The 24,710-nt window shown below is 44.1% G+C and overlaps 1 protein-coding gene across 3 annotated transcripts in view; it reads left to right on the top strand.

The window, feature by feature from the left end:
- LOC126267380 (opioid-binding protein/cell adhesion molecule homolog) overlaps positions 1 to 24,710 on the top strand; it is a 363,466-nt gene that overhangs the window by 240,507 nt on the left and 98,249 nt on the right. For all 3 annotated transcript variants that reach the window (XR_007549000.1, XM_049972565.1, XM_049972564.1), the window contains one exon: positions 12,677 to 12,835. Coding sequence is in view for 2 of the 3 variants with exons in the window: in XM_049972565.1 (XP_049828522.1) it covers positions 12,677 to 12,835 (159 nt within the window). In the remaining variant the exon portion in view is untranslated. The remainder of the gene's footprint in view (positions 1 to 12,676; positions 12,836 to 24,710) is intronic.

The following is a 24,710-nucleotide window of genomic DNA, read 5'->3' as shown; positions in this document are numbered from 1 at the left end:
ATGCTTGGGACAACAGTACATTTTCAGGCGGACAAACTTTCGAAATTACAGTAGTTACAATTTTCAACAACAGATGGCGCTGCAAGTGATGTGAAACATATAAAAGACAACGCAGTCTGTGGGTGCGCCATTCTGTACGTTGTCTTTCTGCTGTAGGCGTGTGCTGTTCACAACGTGCAAGTGTGCTGTGGAAAACATGGTTTATTCCTTAGAACAGAGGATTTATCTGGTGTTGGAATTCCACCGCCTAGAACACAGTGTTGTTGCAACAAGACGAAGTTTTCAACGGAGGTTTAATGTAACCAAAGGACCGAAAAGCAATACAATAAAGGATCTGTTTGAAAAATTTCAACGGTCTGGGAACGTGACGGATCAACGTGCTGGAAAGTTAGGGCGACCGCGTACGGCAACCACAGAGGGCAACGCGCAGCTAGTGCAGCAGGTGATCCAACAGCGGCGTCGGGTTTCCGTTCGCCATGTTGCAGCTGCGGTCCAAATGACGCCAACGTCAACGTATCGGCCCATGCGCCAGAGTTTACACCTCTATCCATACAAAATTCAAACGCGGCAACCCCTCAGCGACGCTACCATTGCTGCACGAGAGACATTCGCTAACGATATAGTGCACAGGTTTGATGGCGGCGATATGCATGTGGGCAGCAATTGGTTTACTGACGAAGCTTATTTTTAACTGGACGGCTTCGTCAGTAAACAGAACTGGCGCATATGGGGAACCGAAAAGACCCATGTTGCAGTCCCATCGCCTCTGCATCCTCAAAAAGTACTGGTCTGGGCCGCCATTTCTTCCAAAGGAATCATTGGCCCATTTTTCAGATCCGAAACGATTACTGCATCACGCTATCTGGACATTATTCGTGAATGTGTGGCGGTACAAACTGCCTTAGACGACACTGCGAACACCTCGTGGTTTATGCAAGATGGTGCCCGGCCAAATCGCACGGCCGACGTCTTTAATTTCCTGAATGTATATTTCGATGATCGTGTAATTGCTTTGTGCTATCCGAAACATACAGGAGGCGGCGTGGATTGGCCTCCCTATTCGCCAGACGTGAACCCCTGTGACTTCTTTCTGTGGGGACACTTGAAAGAGCAGGTGTACCGCCAGAATCCAGAAACAATTGAACAGCTGAAGCAGTACATCTCATCTGCATGTGAAGCCATTCCGCCAGACACGTTGTCAAAGGTTTCGGGTAGTTTCATTCAGAGACTACGCCATATTATTGCTACGCATAGTGGATATGTGGAAAATATCGTACTATAGAGTTTCCCAGACCGCAGCGCCATCTGTTGTTGACAATTGTAACTACTGTAATTTCGAAAGTTTGTCTGCATGAAAATCTACTGTTGTCCCAAGCGTATTGCAACAAACGGTGTATTTCTATCGCTGCTCGTTTAGTTTGTATTGCCGTTTCAAATATACCGGTCATTTTTGAAACACCCTGTATGATAAAGAATTCTGCTACAATCAATGTTGTTACGCTGTTCTTTATGGCTGCGAGTGATGGATTCATTGCAAGGTCCACTTAGATATAGTAGAAAATCGGGCAATTTCATTCACGGTGTGACCAGCCAGAATGTCTGGTCCACTCGTCGACCCATCCTTCAGCCTTTATTATACATGCTTTGTAACACTGCCGTGACTTATCTCAGGGGTGGAGCGTCACATGACAATACAACCAGGAAAGTGGTCAAAATGCTGTTTTAAGGGAAGCGGGTGACATATCATTTGACTGATGAGCGTATCTTATAGAATTTGGCATAAATATTCACTATACAAATTAGGTTGAAACCTTCCTCCTCCTTCTCGGTTATCTTCTGGCGGCTTCTGTAACGGTGGGCGAAGACTCTCTCGCAACCACGGCGAGAATCCACTCTCTGTTGAGCCGTCCCCTCACAGGATATGAAAAGACAAGTGAACATCTGGAAATCCAGGTTCCAGTATTCTGTAGAGCGTGAAACGAAGACTTCTGTCTCGTGTAGAGTAACGTGGCCAGTGAGATGCCGCATCGTTTCACGTCAGAAGCAGAACACAGGAGCCACCATATTTTATAACCATTAAACATCGTGCTCGATGAGTTTTTTTCTCATAGAATACGTGGTACGAATTCAAGCTGTTTCAAAGTTTCAGAAAATTGTGAATCTCCTGAAAACGCGTATTTTTAGCTACTTTTTTTTAAAAAATATTTAATAAAATGGTTCACATGGGTCTAAGCACTATGGGACTTAACATCTGAGGTCATCAGTCTCCTAGACTTAGAACTACTTAAAACTAACTAGCCTTAGGACATCACACACATCCATGCGAGAGGCAGGATTCGAACCTTCGACCGTAGCAGCAGTGCGGTTTCGGACTGAAGGGCACAGAACTGCTCGGCCACAGCGGACGGCTTTAATAAAATTGCAGGAAACTACATAACTGGTAGGTAACGGCTCCCTGCTGTTGATGTTTTTAGTGTTACGTGCTACGAAAGTACACCTTCTCAATGCTACAACACTGTGATGATCTATCAAAAGCGCATCTTCTTGGCACAGTTTGCATATTAGACATGAAATAATGACGTATATGTATATTGTCTCAGACATGTACCTGGGTTTATGGACTGGCCTATGTTTGTATCTTGAAATTAAGTATGCGTTTCAATGATGGTGAGCAACTTCGAAGAAATCTCTTCCGTTGTAATGAAATTACAAGATGACTCTCGACCTTATGTGATGAAGTAAGTCATTTCAGAGTTAAGTAGTCAATGCAACATCGAAAATATTATGCATGCGCAAATTGGTGTTAGAAACTTTACATCAACTACGTTCAGTGTAAAACCGAAAATGGGATAAAATGCAATTGAGTTATGGAATGATTACTACTATTCCGTATCTCAGATCGTTTTTCAGCGCTTTGTTGTGTCCTTCTACCAGCGATTCGATGTTCAAGCCATAGACGTGACCAGAAACTTCTTTGGGAGTTCCTCCGCCCTCCTTCTACAATCGTTAACGGAGTTGACCCAGCTACTTCCCTCGCGTCCGTTTTCGTAAAGAAACTGTACCTCTGAGAGCAAATATAATGCCGACATCGGCCGCTGGAGTGTGCTGAAAGCTTGAATCACGTTAAACGGCTCATCCTGTGTGCCTACGGCTCTGTCAGTCTGGGGTCAGATGTCCCATCACGTCCACATCAACGGCTGTAATGCCGAGCGACACGCAGACCAATCACGCGACGTATTGCTCCAAAGACTTCCTCGGAAACTTTAGATGGCGTATCTGGATTACTTTTCTGCGCTATTACATATAGACTCTGAGCCTGTATAAGGGGCGCCAGCCTCAGGTTGACCTCTGAGCAAACGGCAAATTTGTGACTACTTCAATACCTCAAACAAACGCTCTGTAGTGTTCCAACTGCTTTCAAAATAGTGTCAGATCCGACCACTGGACTGAAATTAACACATCACTAACAATTCTACTACAGACTGCCAGGCGCTCACATGCAAAATCGCCATATAACAAAACAGAAACACCCTTCAGTGACAATAAAGGAAAAAGAATCACAAAAACAGCTTAGATCTTACCGGAAACAAATGAAATTTATCAGACTGGGTTCCTTATTACACTTAAGCGCCAAAGGGACTGGTATACGTTTGCGTATTCAAATACAGAGATGTGTACACAGACAGAATACGGCTCTGCGGTCGGCAATGCCTATACAAGCTAACAAGTATCAGGCAAAATTTTTAGACGGGTTACTGCTGTTACAATGGTAGGTTATCAACATTTAAATGTGTTTCATTGTGGTACTGTAGTTGCCACACGAGCGATTGGACACAGCATCAAATAGTTCAGATGGCTCTAAGCACTATGAGACTTAACATCTGAGGTCATCAGTCCCCTTGACTTAAAAATAATTAAACCTAATCAACCTAAGGGCATCACACACATCCACGCCTGAGGCAGGATTCGAACCTGCGACCGTAGCAGTCGCGTAGTTCAAGACTAAAGCGCTTAGAACCGCTCGGCAACCGCGGCCTGCGAGGTTTACCAGTTTCTCTACCTCGTATAATCAGGAATGAACACGACAAACAGTCGCGTATCACGTGTAATTTTTTTTGCATACTGAGCTGGATTTCTGCTACAATACAATCATCATCGAATCATTAGGTAGTGACTTTAGACCCAGAAAGTAAGTATACACATGATAAATGGTCATAAACTGCCCATAGCCCAATTCACACCTGTGTGTGAGTGTGAACTGAGATATGGACAGTTTATGGAGGTTTTAGCACGTGTGTACATATATGCTTTCATTGCGTAACCTGCTACTAAACACGCTGATGTTTGCTATACGTAGCTGAAGTCTAGGTAGATTTGCAATACAATACAAACTGATACTTATCTTTCTGCTGTGTTAATCCCTGATTGCAAATGGATGCTTCTATCAAATATCGGCTGGTCCATTTACTTCAGTGAAATACACTCCTGGAAATGGAAAAAAGAACACATTGACACCGGTGTGTCAGACCCACCATACTTGCTCCGGACACTGCGAGAGGGCTGTACAAGCAATGATCACACGCACGGCACAGCGGACACACCAGGAACCGCGGTGTTGGCCGTCGAATGGCGCTAGCTGCGCAGCATTTGTGCACCGCCGCAGTCAGTGTCAGCCAGTTTGCCGTGGCATACGGAGCTCCATAGCAGTCTTTAACACTGGTAGCACGCCGCGACAGCGTGGACGTGAACCGTATGTGCAGTTGACGGACTTTGAGCGAGGGCGTATAGTGGGCATGCGGGAGACCGGGTGGACGTACCACCGAATTGCTCAACACGTGGGGCGTGAGGTCTCCACAGTACATCGATGTTGTCGCCAGTGGTCGGCGGAAGGTGCACGTGCCCGTCGACCTGGGACCGGACTGCAGCGACGCACGGATGCACGCCAAGACCGTAGGATCCTACGCAGTGCCGTAGGGGACCGCACCGCCACTTCCCAGCAAATTAGGGACACTGTTTCTCCTGGGGTATCGGCGAGGACCATTCGCAACCGTCTCCATGAAGCTGGGCTACGGTCCCGCACACCGTTAGGCCGTCTTCCGCTCACGCCCCAACATCGTGCAGCCCGCCTCCAGTGGTGTCGCGACAGGCGTGAATGGAGGCACGAATGGAGATGTGTCGTCTTCAGTGATGAGAGTCGTTTCTGCCTTGGTGCCAATGATGGTCGTATGCGTGTTTGGGGCCCTGCAGGTGAGCGCCACAATCAGGACTGCACACGACCGAGTCACACAGGGCCAACACCCGGCATCATGGTGTGGGGAGCGATCTCCTACACTGGCCGTACACCTCTGGTGATCGTCGAGGGGACACTGAATAGTGCACGGTACATCCAAACCGTCATCGAACCCATCGTTCTACCATTCGTAGACCTGCTAGGGAACGTGCTGTTCCAACAGGACAATGCACGTCCGCATGTATCCCGTGCCACCCAACATGCTCTAGAAAGTGTAAGTCAACTATCCTGGCCAGCAAGATCTCCGGATCTGTCCCCCATTGAGCATGTTTGGGACTGGATGAAGCGTCGTCTCACGCGGTCTGCACGTCCAGCACGAACGCTGGTCCAACTGAGGCGCCAGGTGGAAATGGCATGGCAAGCCGTTCCACAGGACTACATCCAGCATCTCTACGATCGTCTCCATGGGAGAATAGCAGGCTGCATTGCTGCGAAAGGTGGATATACACTGTACTAATGCCGACATTGTGCATGCTCTGTTGCCTGTGTCTATGTGCCTGTGGTTCTGTCAGTGTGATCATGTGATGTATCTGACCCCAGGAATGTGTCAATAAAGTTTCCCCTTCCTGGGACAATGAATTCACGGTGTTCTTATTTCAATTTCCAGGAGTGTACTTACGCCTAGTTAGTTCCTAGCTGAACGGTCACATGTATTGGTTTTCCCTTACAAGAACGAGCCCGATCATTCCAGGGGCCACATACAACTAAAACACGAAAAAATTGAAATCGAAATACATGCCTGCGCACAGAAACGCGCTTCCGACACCTCTAAACTTTTCGTAATGCAAGAATTATTTCGGTTGGCGAGGAACGACAGTTCTCTTCCTACGTCTGAAATACACTGTGAACTCACCACCTTCACCCCATCTGTTACAGACTCAAATGGTTCAAATGTCTCTGAGGACTATGGGACTTAACATCTTAGGTTCAAAAATGGTTCAAATGGCTCTGAGCACTATGGGACTCAATATCTGTGGTCATCAGTCCCCTAAAACTTAGAACTACTTAAACCTAACTAACCTAAGGACAACACACACATCCATGCTCGAGGCAGGATTCGAACCTACGACCATAGCGGTCGCGCCATTCCAGACTGCAGCGCCTAAAACTTCTCGGTCACGACAGCCGGCTGTTACAGACTTCTGCACCCCACGAGCGATGTTATGTTCTCCCGAAACGCTCCAAGACGTTATTTAACCTTTAGCTATTCCATCCAGTAAGAATCAGGAGCGGAATGTAGCTGGTTTCACTGGCTATTTGCTGCTCCCACTCATAGAGCGTTCAGCGAGATGATGTTTCCGGGCAGGTTTGGCGCAGCTTTTACAAATTTCTCTGTAGTGGGAGTCGCCAAGTCACACACTTTTAAGCCATCCGTACAGCCTCCAATTACACCTCACTTAGGATTGTTTTGATGGCAGTCACCCAGCAGTCACATTCTCCAAAGGTTGCCGGGTAACTACTAGTGACAACATAAAATAAAGACAACTATTAAAGTAACAGTGCCTATTGTACAATTTATGTGAGAAGTCGGAATGTGAATTACACAAGGCCATTAATTATCACGAAGATGCCAAGTCCAAAGAACAGAGCTAAATGACAAATTTTTTACACAGTGAAACCTAAGAGAGTTGAATGGACACGTAGGTGTAAAATCAAAAAATTATTTGATGATGATGACAGCGTGATGGTTCCTCGATGGCTGCTACGTAAGTAGCAAGTGTGCTTTTTCTATTTTCTACGTTGATTTTTTAAAAGTTATTGCACCATACCAATCCTGAAGGGATTTGTGGCCATCGCAGGCTGAGACAGTACTTGCCTATGTTGTCTATGTTTTTGATGTATACGGGGTGTAATGGGGATAAGTGCAGATATTTTGATATACAGTACCTTAATATGTACGCAAATCAGTGTGTGGATTCATTTTTCCTTGCATCGAACAGTCACAAGCACATCACAAAATTTACGACCTGATGTTTCCTGCGTGTTTGTAATTCCACCTTTACACCTGCCAGTATACTGTAGCCGTTTTGTGTCCGGCATCTCCTGACTCCTTATCTTGTCAGTACAACTAATTTTCAACATTCGTCTGTAGCACCATATCTAAAATGCTTCGATTCTCTTCTGTTTCCCCACAGCCCATGTTTACTATCATAAAATGCTGTTTTCCAAACGTACGTTCTCAGAAACTTCATCCTAAAGTTAAGGCGTATGTTTGATACTAATAAATTTCTCTTGGCCAGGAATGATATTCTTTCCATTGGTAGTCTGCCTTTGGTGTCCTCCTTCCTCCGTCCACCATTGGTTATGCTTCCTGGCTTGTAGAATTCCTTAACTTCATCTACTCCGTAAGCACCAATCGTGATGTTAAGTTTCTCTCATTTATGCTACTTCTCATTACTTTCGTTTTTCTTCGATTTGCTCTCAATACATATTCTATACTCATCAGACTCATCATTTCATTCAACAGATGATATAACTGTTCTTCACTTTCAGTCAGAAAGAAATGTCATCATCGAGTCTTCTCATTGATAACCTTTCACCTTGAATTTTAATGCCAGCCGTGGTGGCCATGCGGTTCTAGGCGCTCCAGTCCAAAGACGCGCTGCTGCTATGGTCGCAGGTTCGAATCCTGCCTCGGGAATGGGTGTGTGTGATGTCCTTAGGTTAGTTAGGTTTAAGTAGTTCTAAGTTCTAGGGGACTGATGACCACAGCAGTTGAGTTCCATAGTGATCAGAGCCGTTTGAACTACTTGAATTATAATTCCACTCATGAGCCTTTATTCCCATCATTGCTTCTTTGCTGTAGAGATTGAACAGTAAGGGGCGAAAGACTACATACCTGTCTCACACCCTTTTTAATCCGAGCACTTCGTTCTTGGTCGTCCATTCTTATTATTCCCTCTTGACTCTTTAACATATTGTATAAGGCCCGTCTATTCCTATAGCATACACCTGATTTTTTTTTTAATAATTTCGAAGATCTTGCACCATTTTACATAGTTTACCGCATTTTACAGGTCGACAAATTCTATAAATGTGTCTTGATTTTTGTTGTGTACATAGTTCCGATTATTCAGCGCATACACAACTTTCCCTCTAGAGCGTGCCCCACTAAGCGCAACAGCGCAGGCGCAGCGCTCGTCCGTCTCCGCACTACGACGAGATGGCGCTGCCATAGAGACGGACCAAATTCTGCTGCCGCCGATCCGCGTATTAATATGTAACGCAGCCAATGAGATTGCTGATTACGTAGAACCTTTTCTCCTCGCGGATCACACTCGCGCCATGATACATGAACACATGAGGTATTATAAAGAGTGTACAGACCTCCGACTGGTCAGTCTGCATTAGTCTGCAACAGTCTGTACGATTTCTACATTTGTCTGTACCAGTCTATAGTCAAATTCCAGTCGGCGCCCAATAAGATTACCATATTCCTGTAAATAGCCATGAAGATAAATGTATAGACACTTTTGTCAAGTATCAGAGATATATGTGAGAGTAAAATTAACATACCAATACCAAAGGAATCTCAGATTGTCAATTGTAAATAGCGTCCAGAACCAAGTTAAGTAACTTTTATGCTTATTATTATTTTAATAAATGTGTGTGAAAATTAATCATGTTCCATTCAAAGTTGGTCACCGTCAATCTTCTACTCTAAGCGTGCAAGTGGCATTTCTATCATCTGACCTAACGGCAGAACATCAAAACGCCACGATAAGACCATGATATATATTGGTGACACTTGTCTACTTCGTTAGAGCGACAAGTCAAATAATCTGATTAGATTAGATTAGATTAGTACTTGCTCCATATATCATGAATACGACACTTCGTAATGGTGTGGAACGTGTCACGTTAATAAAAGGTGTCTATACATGATATTGCATTTGACAAAATATTATATGACGCTCATTTTTTTTATTGTGGAGGTTGGGAAATTACCCACTTACTTTATCCAAAAATTCATCTAATGAGTAGAAGGAGTTGCCATTAAGATATTCTTTTAATTTCCTTTTAAATGCTATATGGCTATCTGTCAGACTTTTGATACTATTAGGTAAATGACCGAAGACGTTTGTGACAGCATAATTTACCCGCTTCTGAGCCAAAGATTTAACCTTGAGTAGTGAAGATCATCCTTTCTCCTAGTGTTGTAGCCATGTACACTGCTATTACTTTTAATTTCGATCTGATTGTTAATAACAAATTTCATAAGTGAGGATACATATTGCGAGGCTACAGTGAAGATTTCTAGCTCTTTAAATAAATGTCTGCACGATGATCTTGGATGAGCTCCAGCAATTATTCTGATTACACACTTTTGTGCAATGAACACTCTTTTACACAATGATGAGTTACTCCTGAATATGATGCCATACGAAAGCAGAGAATGAAAATAGGCGTGGTAAGCTAATTTACTCAGATTTATATCGCCAAAATTTGCAATGACCCTAATAGCATAAGTAGCTGAACTGAAGGAAACATAGTGGGTGAATATGAATTGGGGAAGAGAAATGAAAGAGGAAGTGGTCTGGTAGAATTTTGCACAGAGCATAACTTAATCATAGCTAACACTTGGTTCAAGAATCATAAAAGAAAGTTGTATACATGGAAGAATCCTGAAGATACTAGAAGGTATCAGATAGATTATATAATGGTAAGACAGAGATTTAGGAATCAGGTTTTAAATTGTAAGAGATCTCCAGGAACAGATGTGGACTCTGACCACAATCTATTGGTTATGAACTGTAGATTAAAACTGAAGAACCTGCAAAAAAGTGGGAATTTAAGGAGATGGGACCTGGATAAACGAACTAACCACGGTTGTACAGTGTTTCAGTGAGAGCATAAAGAAATACAGTAGAAGAATAATGGGTAGCTCTGAGGGATGAAGTAGTGAAGCCAGTAGAGGAACAAGAAAGTAAAAAGACGAGGGCTAGTAGAAATCTTTGGGTAACAGAAGAGATATTGAATCTAATTGATACGGGAGAAAATATAAAAAAGCAGTAAATGAAGCCGGCAAAAGGGAATACAAACGTTTCAAAAATGAGATCGACACAAGTGCAAAATGGCTAAGCAGGGATGGATAGAGGACAAAGGTAAGGATATAGAGTCTTATCTCACTAGGGGTAAGATAGATACTGCCCACAGGAAAATTAAAGAGACCCTTGGAGGAAAGAGAGCCACTTCTATGAATATCAAGAGTTCAGAGGGGAACCCAGTTCTAAGCAAAGAAGAGAAAGCAGAAAGGTGGACGGAGTATATAGAGGGTCTGTACAGGGACGATGTACTTGAGGACAATATTATGGAATTGGAATAGGATGTAGATGAAGATGAAATGGGAGGTACGACACTGCGTAAGGAGTTTGACAGAGCACTGAGAGACCTGAGTCGAACCAAGGCCCCGGGAGTAGACAACATTCCATTGGAACTACTGAAGGCCTTGGGAGAGCCTGTCCTAACAAACCTGTACCGTCTGGTGAGCAGGATGTATGAGACAGGCCAAATACCCTCAAACTTTAAGAAGAATATGATAATTCCAATCCCAAAGAAAGCAGGTGTTGACAGTCGTGAAAATTACACAACTATCATTTTAATAAGCGAAGGCTGAAAAATACTACCACGAATACTTCACAGACGAATGGAAAAACTGGTAGAAGCAGATCTCGGGGAAGATCAGTTTGGAATCCGTAGAAATATTGGAACACGTGAGGCAATACTGACCTTACGACTTGTATTAGGAAATAGATTAAGGAAAGGCTAACCTACGTTTCTAGCATTTGTAGACTTAGAACAAGCTTTTTACAATGTTGACAGGAATACTATCCTTCAAATTCTAATGGTAGCAGGGGTAAAATACAGGGAGCGAAAGGCTATTTACAATTTGTACAGAAAGCAGATGGCAGTTATAAGAGGCGAGGGACATGAAAGGGAAGCAGTGGTTGGGAAGGGAGTGAGACAGACTTGTAGCCTGTCCCCGATGTTATTCAATCTGTATATTGAGCAAGCAGTAAAGGAAACAAAAGAAAAATTCGGAGTAGGTGTTAAAGTCCATGAGGAAGGATTAAAAATGTTGAGGTTCGCCGATGACTTTGTAATTCTGTGAGACAGCAAAGGACTTGGAAGAGCAGTTAAACGGAATGGACAGTGTGTCGATAGTAGGATATAAGCTGAACATCAACAAAAGCAAAACGAGGATAATGGAATGTAGTCGAATTAAATCGGGTGATCCTTAGGGAATTAGATTAGAAAATGAGACACTTTAAGTGGTAAAGGAGTTTTGCTATTTGGGGAGCAAAATAACTGATGATGGTCGAAGTAGAGAGGATATAAAATATAGACTGGCAACGGCAAGGAAAGAGCTTGTGGAGAAGATATATTTCTTAACATCGAGTATAGATTTAAGTGTCAGGAAGTTGTTTCTGAAAGTATTTGTATGGAGTGTAGCCATGTATGGAAGTGAAATATGGACGATACATAGTTTAGACAAGAAGAGAATAGAAGCGTTCGAAATGTGGTGCTACAGAAGAATGCTGAAGATTAGATGGGTAGATCACATAACTAATGAGCAGGTGTGGAACTGGATTGGGGAGAAGAGAAGTTTGTGGCACAACTTGACTAGAAGAAGGGATCGGTTGGTAGCACATGTTCTGAGGCATCAAGGGATCACCAATTTACTATTGAGGGCAGCGTGGAGAGTAAAAATCGTAGAGGGAGACCAAGAGATGACTACACCAAGCAGATTCAGAAGGATGAAGGTAGCAGTAGGTACTGGGAGATGAAGAAGCTTGCACAGGATAGAGCAGCATGGAGAGCTGCATCAAACCAGTCTCAGGATTGAAGATAACAACAATAACAACAGCTGAACTCAAACGTTTCAGCAGATCCTCAGTGTGTTTTTCCAGTTCAACCCCTGATCAATGGATACACCTAGAAATTTTGAATATTCTATCTTAGCTACCGATTTATGATCGAAGCCTATATTTATTAATGGTGTCATTCCATTTACTGTGTGGAACTGTATATACTGTGTTTAGTCAATGTTTAATGAGAGCCCATTTGCAGAGAAGCACTTAACGATTTTCTGGATAACACCGTTTACAATTTGACCAGTTATTTCTTGTCTGTCGGGTGTGATAGCTATACTTGTATCATCGGCAAAAAGTACCAGCTTTGCGCAGTGTGTGTACTGAAGGTCTCACAGTACGCACACCACAATTTTTCTATAGTGTTGCTTCCACTATCAACTGCAACGTCAGAATTGCCTCTCCGGTGCTCTTACCTTTCCTAAAGCCAAATTGATCGCCATCTAACAGATAGTTTACAGCGTTAAAGTGGCATTGTTAGAGGTAGTGCATGACAAGTGTCCGGTTGTTGCAGTGCCGCCCGACATCCTGGACCAGCCGACGAGCACGGACCTGGTGGTGCGCGAGGGCGACAACGTGACGCTGCGCTGCGCCGCCACCGGCTCGCCGCAGCCCACCATCACGTGGCGGCGCGAGGGCGGCGAACCCATCCCCGCGCCCGACGGCGGACAAGGTAGCCAGCCAGCCGGCAGCCGCTAATTGTCCGTCTGAGGCGCCGCCGCTGGCCCGTGAACGCGCATGCGCCGCCCGCGCCTCACGCCGAGTGCGTCCTTTAGAGATTATCCCTGCCGGCGCCACACGGCCGCGGCACCGCGTTAATGAGGTGTTCGCAACGAAATGGGCAGCGTCCGCAAGCTGCCTCTCAAATGAGTACGCGCCGTCGTCTGTGTAGGCAGCGTGATGCCCTCCTGCGCTCCTCTGCGGAGACGTGTACTCAACTCCGCTGCATACGAGGGCGCAGTGTGACACCATTCGCGGCAGCTCCGTTAACAAGGCGACTCCGCCAACACTGTGGCCTAGTAAACTAATGTGCAGAAAATAGCTGAATACCTTGAACGACTAGAGGTAGAAAGCTCATAATTAGAGGACCTGTACATTAGTTCTGCAGAAATGATTAGCATTTGAAACATATCCGCTTCCGGCCGGAGTGGCCGAGCGGTTCTAGGAGCTACAAAATGGCTCTGAGCACTGTGGGACTTAACATCTGAGGTCATCAGTCCCCTAGAACTTAGAACTACTGAAGCCTAAGGACATTACACACATCCATGCCCGAGGCATGATTCGAACCTGCTACCGAGCGGACTCCAGACTGCAGTGCCTAGAACCGCTCGGCCACCACGGCCGGCTCTAGGCGCTAGGCTCTACAGTCTGGAACCGCGCGACCCCTACGGTCCCAGGTTGGAATCCTGCCACGGGCATGGATACGTGTGACGTTCTTAGGTTAGTTAGGTTTAAGTAGTTCTAAGTTCTAGGGGACTGATGACATCAGAAGTTAAGTCCCATAGTGCTTAAAGCCAATTGAACCATTTCAACCGTGTTCGCCTTTGGGTACAAAGACAACATCGATATCACGGGGCAACAACACCTGCCAATATAGTATACACGCGGCTCTCGTTGTCACTATAAATACTATAAACCGTAGGTAATGGGTTTGATCATCGCCATCAGTGTCTCGTGTGTGTGCCTTCGTTTTGTGTTCTTTCGCCGTCACGCCACCACTATTCACCTGTGCCGTCGCAGTCGTCTGTGTTATGTGCGCCGTGTCAACAGGTTTTAGTGTTTTTTTCTTGTCCAGCGTGAACGGCTTCGTGCATATTGCTCTTCAGTGTCTACAGTTTTTTACCCGCCATTTGTCTTGTATCATCTGTATCTCCATTGTGTTTTATATTGTATCACTCTCGGCTGAAGAGCAACGTATTATGCTGCTGACAGCCCACCTTTGTACAAGGTGTTGAAAATAACATTAAAGAAAAAAAATAGGTAATGGGGCAGTGCGACCTGAGGAGACGTGCAGGATGCCTCGCAGATGCACGCGCGAATCAAACAGTCAAATCAGTGAGTTCGAAAGACGGTGCATGACTGGCATGAGAGAATGTGATGCATGCATGCGGGAAATTGCTGCTCGGGTGTGAAAAAGTGTTTCGGCACTGCAACGGGTGGGTGCGGATAGATTCACGGAAGGCCGTAGAACACGACGAGATGGGTCAGGTAGCAAAAAAATGGTTCAAATGGCTCTGAGCACTATGGGACTTGACTTCTGAGGTCATCAGTCCCCTACAACTTAGAACTACTTAAACCTAAATAACCTAAGGACATCACACACATCCATGCCCGATGCAGGATTCGAACCTGCGACCGTAGTGGTCGCTCGGTTCCAGACTGTAGCGCCTAGAACCGCTCGGCCACCTCGGCCGACATGGTAGCACCACCTAGACCACCCACCTCGTCCGAATGGCATCGTGGGTCCGATGTAAGTCCTCTTGTGCTCTGGTGCAACAGTAAAACAGTGAAACACTTCGTACGCTATCAGGGTTGACAGACCGTCGCCGGTTATTACCGCATGGAAAACGTGCGAGTCGTTCATTTCTCCACTTATCTTTCACGAATGTACAGAAACGTGCTACAAGGCAATGGTGTACGAAACGTGATCAGTGGTGACAGCAATGACTTCAGAGAGTGTTTTCGGACGAATCCAGGTTATGTTTGTTTGAAAATGAAGGCTGCAATTTGTTTCGCCGCATACAGTGGGAGCGGCATCACAATGATTGCATTTGCACAAGACATACTTCGGCAACTCAAGGCCTTATGGTGTGGGGTGCTATTGGGTACAATTTCTTTCACAGTACGTGAAAGACATACTGCGACCTGTAGCCATACCTATTATATCTCGCCTGGATAGGCGTTGCGTTCATCTGCTCCTGTGAATTACTTTTGTAATATAGACCGAGAGTGAAGGAAGAGAGTAGGAGCTGGGGAGGTGAAGCACTTCGGCACTGCGTGTAACTTTTCAAAAACACAAGTAAAATATCAAATTCATACATAACTTTGGCTAGGATGAGCACGTAGGTGTGAAACCGTAGTCCATGTCTAATCCTGTGACGTTAGGATGACTGTTCTGTATAGCCTCAAAACTAACAAACACTCGTTGCTGTCCAAACTGTAACAGAACGTAATTAATACAAAGTCTCAATAGCAAGCTCGCGCACTCGGTAGTAGAAGCAATATTTCCAGGCCGTCTGCTCTTTATGAAATGGGGCGAAATCAAGACGGCTCTCCCTGAGCTCCACAGCGTCAGTCAGAAGGCACTGTGGTCCGCGTAGTTAGTCTTCTCTCGTAGAGCGTGCGCCTGCGTTGTGGCATCGTAACTATCGACGCCGCAATACCCTTTCCGCACAACACCCCAGACGCCATTTTCCAGCAAGACAATGGACGACCACATATTGCTTCACAAACACGTGCCTTCTTGGTGTCACAGGATGTCAGCGTTTTGACCTGGCCCACCAGATCACCGATTTGTCGCCAATCGAAAATGTGTGGGATGTGGGGAAACGACGGGTGCAGCGCTGGGACTCAGTGGGAACCACAGCACATGTACTTCGAACCTGGTGAATGTAGCATGGTTGGCTATACCACAGAACACCATTCCCGTCTTATACGCGTCGATCCTATCATGCATCGCCGGCTGGTGTGACCGAGCGGTTCTAAGCGCTACAGTCTGGAGCCGCGCGACCGCTACGGTCGCAGGTTCGAATCCTGCCTCGGGCATGGATGTGTGTGATGTCGTTAGGTTAGTTCGGTTTAAGTAGTTATAAGACTAGGGGCTGTGACCTCAGATGTTAAGTCTTGTAGTGCCTGGAGCTATTTGAACCATCGTGTATCAGGGCCCACGGTGAAGCCTGTGACGACTATGCAACAGGATACATGCTGAACTCAGGTTGAAATGGTAATCTTTGTGCATAACACACTAATGTACGTGAATATTAATGTCCTATTTCTCGACGTTTCTTCTGAATATGAGTGTAAATACCATATTTTATACAAGTGTGACGATGTTAAGCTGATTTTGTGTTTATCTTTCGACATATCACTATGGCTTTGTTCTATTAGAACATGTTTTTAAAACAGGCCTGAAGACGATCTTTGCTACCGAAACCTGTAGTGTAAGGATCTAACAAATTTGTAATAAGAGACGGAAATAGAGAAATGTATTGTACACTTTCTGGATCGCTGTTCTAATTGTGACCATGTCGCGGCTTGTGAAATATTTTCTCCTCGCCTTCTTTCATATTTCTCCCCACTATGTTTCGTTTAATGATGGTTTCGATTGCCGGTTGATGGCATCAAAAGAAGCGCTCGGAGAGTTTTTTGCATGGAGGCAGTAAACCTGTCTTTATTTCCTGGAAATGCTGTAGCGCAGCGCACTCTGCAAGATTGCTTTTAACTGACACGTATGACTTTCGCAAGTCCGGCTATGCCAGTTATCTTCTTCACCTCAACATCTTTCATCAACTATCTGCGTAGTAAACTTAACCCCACCTGCAGTTTTCTAGAAATATTCCATCTAATCCTTGTACTTCTTTTTTAACCCTCCGCTACTCGGGCGAAAATTCATGACATCCTCACTCGCTCGGATGACTGGTGTCATCCACAAAGCACGCGGTCTATTTCTGCACTTTGAACAGTCTTTATGACTGGTTTTATGATTTTTTATTAAATCTAAATATAATACATATAATATTTGTACACATTATGATATATTCTAACGTTTGAAACAATTTGATCATTCGAAGAACAATATCATCAGCTGAATTACTAGCATTACATGCTCCCTCTTGTTGTTTGGCGACGTACGGTTCTAAATTGAAAGTGTAAGCTGTTTTTACATCAACCAAAGCAAACACTTTTAACCCGTACTTCGCTGGTTTGCTAGGAATATATTGCCTGAACAGGCAGTTTCCTCTAAATGCCAAAAGCTGTTCTTGAACAGTAAGATTTGCACTAGATAAAAAATATTTTTGGCAATTGTTCGTGAATAGCCCAAGTACCTCTCTGATAGCTTTGATAGCAGCCAACTCGTCAATCTCTCTGCGAACCCCAGTATCACGGACATTATCAAACCTCAGACATCTCAACAGAAACCTGATCGGTTTTCACTTCTGCATGAATAACATGATTCAAGTGCGTTTCCCTTTGATTTATCCCACAATTTCGATATACTCTTCCTAGAACATCTCAAAGATCCACATACATATAACAAACCATGAAAGCTCTGATCTCTATCGCATCTGTTTCCTTGGCGTCCCTTTCCCTAGAGAAGTTACCACGAACTTCACTTATGCATATATTAGTGCATGTTGCGATAATGCTTATTTTTGATCCAGGCAATTGCGTTATAAAATTACATGTTCTGCTTCTAGCACTGGTAGAATATTTATTTTCCCTCCGTTTAGTTATTCCATCTTTCCCTAAAGAAATGCATCCTCTTGAGTTACTTCTTCCTATGACTTATATTCATAATTTTCTGACACTTCTTGTTCTGTTCCTGAATCATGACCGCTTTCATGAACACATTCCTCAGTCTATGAGTCAGCGCCTTCACTGTGAGCGTCTTCATCACTCAGCTCATTCAACCATTCCAACCATAAATTAGGATCTCTACTGAACTCTGTCCGAGGTTTTTTGCCTTTGACATTTCTTTCATAATTTAAAAATAAGGAGGATACTAAGTAACATGGAAGGTAATTGCTATCAGTTCCAGTATGTCTAAATTTACGTACATGAAAGATCGATTGAATCTAGGAAAGCAATAAAGTAATACAGATTTACTTTGTTTCGGATTGTGGCAGCAAAACTCGCGCGGATGACAAGTGTCCTCCAGACTATAATAATGTTTCATAAACAGTGTATCTTTCGTAACTGAAAGACAACTATGAATGGAGCTAACAGCCGCAGTGTTAACAGAAAGGTACTGAAAATGACGAAAGTCATGTGGACGACGAGTGTAATCCGAGCTAGCAAAGGAGGGCTAAGGCTTTTGGAGTTCTTACTCGGTCAAACAATCTCGTCATTATTCCCGTGTGCTCAAGTCATCTCAAGCATAACTGCCTCCTGTAGCAGTACATCTCAAAGTCTACTAATTGTTTAATTTACACATCTCGCACTGTCGTTAATTTATATTCATACAGCCGGCCAGAGTGGCCGAACGGTTCTAGGCGCTACAGTCTGGATCCGCGCGATCGCTTCGGTCGCAGGTTCGAATCCTGCCTCGGTCATGGTTGTGTGTGATGTCCTTAGGTTAGTTAGGTTTAAGTAGTTCTAAGTTGTAGGGGACTGATGACCTCAGAAGTTAAGTCCCATTGTTCTCAGAGCCATTTGAACCATTTTTTATATTCATACAGGGCTTGAAACAAAGCTTTTGTTACTCTTTTCGTGTTTTCAGTGTCTATATTAACTGCAAAGCACCTGTGTCTTTTCAGAGAAAGCTCTTTTGACACATATAGTACTTGTTACTTCGATTTTGTCCCTTATTTGTTCTTCTCCGACTTGTATGCATCTTAAATTTGTCAGCTAGCATTCGATTCATTCAATTTACAACCTCACTCAATTTTTAGCCACTTTTGGCTACCATTGGCGTATCATCAGCTGATGTTTTTCCCCTGGAGTACAGCATTTATATCAACATAGGATTCAATCAAAGTACGGTACCAAAGTCGTTCGAACAGTCACTAGTTGGCCAAGATGGCACTGAAACGTTATATAATAAAACAAATCGTGAAATATTTCATCCTCGGCCGAAATTTTCTTCAGAGAAGAATAGAATAGTGCCAAACACTTCATCTCAGAGTACCACTTGCACCTAACCTCTTCAGTTATTTTTTGGATATATTACAGGCTCTGTCAAACCCTACAGTTACTACTCTCTACAGTTCCTTCTAATATAAACCCTCTTGTTCAATAATCCCATCTCCCCTACTTATCAATGGTTTTGACATACAGCTCATCACTTCCTTTATACACAGAGTAGGGGTTAAATGCCATTCTGTATCTCTTAAACTTGTGTTTGTCGCTTCAGCACGTGTACATGAATTATTGGTGTTAGCGTTTATTGGCCATTTATTCTAAGGAATAGCCTTATTACTGAATTCAGTAATTCACTCTCCACCCAATCTTGATGTTCATATGAAATTCCACTCCCGTTGTACCACTTTCTTCTGTTGCTGATATTATCCTAAATGTATCTGACCAGACATCCCTACCTTCTTTTCATTTCATTTCACTGTACTGACCACCACTATTTTTTGAATCAACCCTTGCATTTCCCTTTCTTAGATTTTCTAGTTCTACTACCATTTTCGATGTTCTGACATTCCACACTCTGACAAGTAGAATTTTATCCTATCGTGGGATTTTCTTTTTTTTCTCGTGGTCATCTCTTTCTTACCAGTCCGATCCTTGATATTCTAATGGAGGATTGTTCCAGAATCTTTCACCAAGGAGAGATCATCATGACAGTTTTTTAGTTACAGGCCACATCTGTTGTGTATACTCTATACCTATCTCCAGTGAATTGGAGTCCACTGTCTTTTGCTTTCTTCTGCCGTTGATAATTTCTGATTGTTTCGCTTTTTAGGTGTTCCGCACCCAAAGGGCAAGAGGGGATCGTAAATCTCTATCCTTCCTTCGTCCGCTCTGACGAATCTGTTATCAGAACGCTGGTGATACCTTACACAGGAAGTCTTTGGCCCCCATTTCCATTAATTTGTATTCAAAATTCTGGCCCGTTTTTTTAAATATCGTTGATCTCTAGATGAACAGAGAGCCACACACGACTGGAGGGAAGAAGCAGATTATATCAGGGTAAGAAGGACATTAGATTTTTCACATTGACGTCCATTTGTTGTAAGGTGATGGAAGATATATTGGTCAAGTTCTGGAGGCAGAATCATTTGTAGGGAACAACGGGGGTCAAGGGAAACTGAACTTGTCCTGCTCTACAAAGGCAGTCGTAATGTCTGTGGAAAGATTCTGCAATCCTCGTAAGTCTATAGCTGATTATTTGCGTCTGTATATGAATTAATATAAACGAATAGTGGTTTCGGCGGTAGTGTTCTCCTTCCGAAGTTACTCTGTAACCAAGCTGACAAGATCTAAATATGTCCGGTCACGTAAGAAACCAGTAATCACTCGAAACTGTGACTAAAATTATAATCTATTACTTCCTCAGTTTTTTAACGGAATCCAGGAGTATGTGGGTAGAGAAAGTAAGGATGATGTTTCCTGCTTTCTAGGAGACCTCTGATACAGTTCTGAGATGTCGCTTGGTAAACTATGGAATATCGGAACAAATATAAGACAGGATTGACGTTTTGCACACAAACAGCTTCTAGAATATCTTTTCTGATGACGAAACACCTTCGGAAGAGAAATTAATATCAAATCTACTTCAAGAAGTTTCTAATAACGCTGCCGTTCATTATATGTTGAAAAGACCTGGAAGATAACGCTATTAGCTGCCTCAAGTTGAGCATAGATGACGCTCTTGCGCATAAGAAAATTGCCTTGAGTGAAATCTGTCCGAAATGGACAAAGACATTTTTTGTAATGACTGACAGACAAATCACAAAATAAATAAGCGTGTTGTAACATTCGTAAATAATTTATCTGACCGTAGTATCTGGATATTCTATGTAATGCGCAACTGACAACTAGATTACACAGGAGACAGAACGCCCAGTACGACACACTGTCTTTGCAGTAGAGGAGGAATAACAGTATCGTGCCCCGTCTGGAATGCTCAGTGACTTCGAACGTGGCCTGTTCATTGGCTGTCACTTGAGTAGCCCATCAGGAACATTTCAGTCCTTCTGTTCGGCTGCTGATGAAGTGGCAGTGACGTTCAAACACAAAGAAACGGCCGCATCTGAACCACGATCAGACAGACCTCATTTACTGTGTTGGGGTTTCGTAGCCTGCCGAACAGAATTGCGGTTGGTGTGCCAAATTAGTTAATTTAATAGGTTTTACAGATAAGAATAGCCAGACTTCGAAAGAGATATGTAGTAAAGTAAGTAATATTTAAAGATACACAGAAGCGCCAAAGAAACTGGTATAGGCATGCGTATTCAAATGTAGAGATATGTAAACAGGTAGAATACGACAATGCAGTCGGCAGCAACTATATGACAACGTCTGGTGCAGTTATAGATCGGTTACTGCTGCTACAATGGCAGTTTATCATGATCTAAGTTAGCTTCAACGTTGTATTACAGCTGGCGCTCCAGGTATGGGACACAGCCTCTCCGAGGTGCGTATTTTTCCGTATGACCGTTTCATGAGTGTACAATGAATATCAGGGATCCGGTAAAACACAAGATTTCCGACATCGCTGCCGAAAAAGATCTTGCAAGAAAGGGACCAACGATGACTGAAGAGAATCATTCAACGCGACATAAGTGCAACCCTTCGCAAATGCTACAGATTTCAACTTTGGGCTGTCATCAAGTGTCAGTGTGCGAACCGTTCAAGGGAACATCATCGATATATGTCTTCGGAGCCGAAGGCCCACTCGTGTACCCTTGATGATTGCACAACACAAAGCCTTACGCCTCGCATGTGCCCGTCGACACCAACATCGGACTGTTGATGACTGGAAACATATTGCCTGGTCAGACGAGTCTAGTTTCAAACTGTGTCGAGCAGATGGGCGTGTACGGGTATGGAGACAACCTCATGAACTTTGGACCCTGCATGACAGCAGGGGACTGTTTAAGCTAGTGGAGGCTCTGTAATGGTGTGGGGCGTGTGCAGTTGGAGTGATATGGGACCCCTTATACTTCTGGATACGACACTGATAAGTGACAAGTACGTTAGCATCCTATCTGATCACCTGCATACATTCATGTCCATTGTGCATTCCCACCGACTTGGACAATTGCAGCAGGACAATGAGACACCCCCACAGTCCAGAATTGCTACAGAGTGGCTCCAGGAACACTCTTCTGAATTTGAACACTTCCGCTAACTACCAAACTTCCCAGACATGAACATTATTGAGCAGGTCTTCAAACTCCCCAGACATTAACATTATTGAGCATATCTGGGATGCCGTACAACGTACTGTGCTCTACCCATTCGTACTTTTTCGGTTTTATGGACAGCTCTGAACGATTCATGGTGTCAATTCCCTCTACCACTACTTCAGGTTTTAGTCGAATCCATGCCGTGTCGTATTCGCGCACTTCTGCATGCTCGCGATGTTAGGCAGGTGTACCAATTTCTTAGGCTCTTCAGTGTATATACAGCTGGTAAGACAACCATGTTCAAAACTGTTATAGAACCATGTGCGTACCATGCTCCCCAGAGGAGGGAAAAGGACTGACCTAGAAAGGAGGAGATGAAATCATCTAATTTTGACGGTTGATAGAAAGAGATTTCTATGGACCTAGAAATATATCTGGGCCCACCAGCTGCGCCCCATCCCCCCCCCCCCCCCTCTGTCCATCCCCTCCATCACAACTTCTCGTACACTGCGGGAATCGACGAGGAGTAAATACAGTTGTCAAGTGCAGCACGTTCGTCAGTTCCCGGTCACCTTACAAGCAAACCCACTCGTTGCAGGGATAGCACACTGGACTCGCTTACGGGTGGACGACGGTTCAAACCCGTGTCCGGAAATCCTGATGTAGGTTTCCTTACATGGTTCCTTTGAAAGGACACGGCCGACCTCCTTCCCTAAACCGATGAAACCGATGAACTCGCTGTTTGGTCCCTTCCCCAAAATCACCCAACCAACCAACCCAGGGATTGGTGAGTGGTATTGTGAAGTCCTAAGTAATATGGGTGAGTTAAGGATAAGCAAAATAGAACTCTTTAAAGAACGATAGAAATACATTAGTCATTCGCAATAACACTGGTTTTTTATTATTCGTACTTATCCAGATTTCAGCTATAAAGAGCCACTTTCAGTGCTAAAATACAAGGAAAGTACAGAATCAGAATTTCTTAATCCATTTATCCAACTCAGAAAATTCTTCACATGGACTCCGGTTTGTGTTTTACAATTCCTTTACAGGTTCTTTCTGTATACTTAATTCTATATAAGATATTCTGAATCTGAACAACTATGAGAAATTCTCCCGGTTTTTTGTTTTGCAATGATTGCAGCGTTGCCGCGCGGGATTTGCCGAACGGTCTATGGCGCTGCCGCCATGGACTGTGCGGATGATCCTGGCGGGGGTTCGAATCCTCCCTCGGACATGGGTGTGTGTCTTTGTCCTTAGGATAATTTAGGTTAAGTAGTGTGTAAGCTTAGGAACTGATGACCTTAGTTGTTAAGTCACATAAGATTTCACACACACACAATTTCAGCGTTTGAATAAGTATTGTCATCTCCATTTCACTGCTGTCCGTTTTGATAGATTTAGGAGCTCCAGCAGTTCGTTCTACTGCCTCCTCTATTTAGAACTGGAGACATTCACTCAAGTTTCGGAACTCCTTCTTCTCACAAAAGAAAGCTTTGTTGTGGATTCACTTTGTTCTACGACTCATTTTGACAGCTCTGTTTCAGTGGCGGTATCTTCCAGAGATTTCTTTGTGGGATTGGTATGGATGCCGTCCAGTGGCCCAACAATGCCACCTGTAGTTTGTTGTTTGCTGTTGTGAACAAATTGGGTCATACAAATTGCTCGACAGTCCTCACACAAGTAGCGCCTCGCCTCCCAGGGTAAGTCTGATACTTTCCTATCAGAGGTGTAGAATATCTTACGTTTTTCCATGAGATCTGTAGCATCTCCGTGATTCATGCGATTAATCCTAAATCCACGCTCCCTGAGAAACACAACGTACCACCCTCGCGTCACATGGTCGATGAAGCATACTCACAGGTTAATGTTACAGAGGACTGGCTGAGATCACCATTCGCCAGCTCAGGAGTCCTGGGTTCGCAGACCATACCAACAAAATTGGAGACTGTTTGGCAGAATCCGGGAGACTTGTGTGGCTTATCAGGTGCGAGTGAGGCAGCGGGTATTACCGCCCTTTCCTGTGTAGCTGACGTCACTCATGTTATATAAAGTCAGAGAATTTGTACCGTCTGCAGGGGACTTGCTTAGCTTTTGCAAAGAGTTGGAGGTTGTCGTATCGTGGCCGCGCGGAATCAGCCGAGCGGTCTCAGGCGCTGCAGTCATGGACTGTGCGGCTGACCCCGTGTGAGGTTCGCGTCCTCCCTCGGGCATGGGTGTGTGTGTTTGTCCTTAGGATAATTTAGGTTAAGTAGTGTGTAAGCTTAGGGACTGATGACCTTAGCAGTTAAGTCCCATAAGATTTCACACACATTTGAACATTTTTTTGTCGTATCGTGGAGCGGCAGTGCAAATTTTCATCCACACCTACATGATAACTCTGCGTTTCTCTCTTTAATATTTGGTAGAAGAACCACTTTCAGACTGTTTGTCGACTGTTCCACTGTCGAATAGCACGTCGAAAAACAGAGCACATAAATCTTTACATGCGCTCTCTCATTTATCTTAGTTTATTATGATGGTAAGTAC

Source organism: Schistocerca gregaria, chromosome 4 (genome assembly GCF_023897955.1).
Source record: "Schistocerca gregaria isolate iqSchGreg1 chromosome 4, iqSchGreg1.2, whole genome shotgun sequence".
In the NCBI taxonomy this organism is placed as follows: Eukaryota; Metazoa; Arthropoda; class Insecta; order Orthoptera; family Acrididae; genus Schistocerca; species Schistocerca gregaria.
The sequence above is the reverse complement of the archived record's forward strand: the minus strand, read 5'-3'. Positions and strand labels throughout refer to the sequence as shown.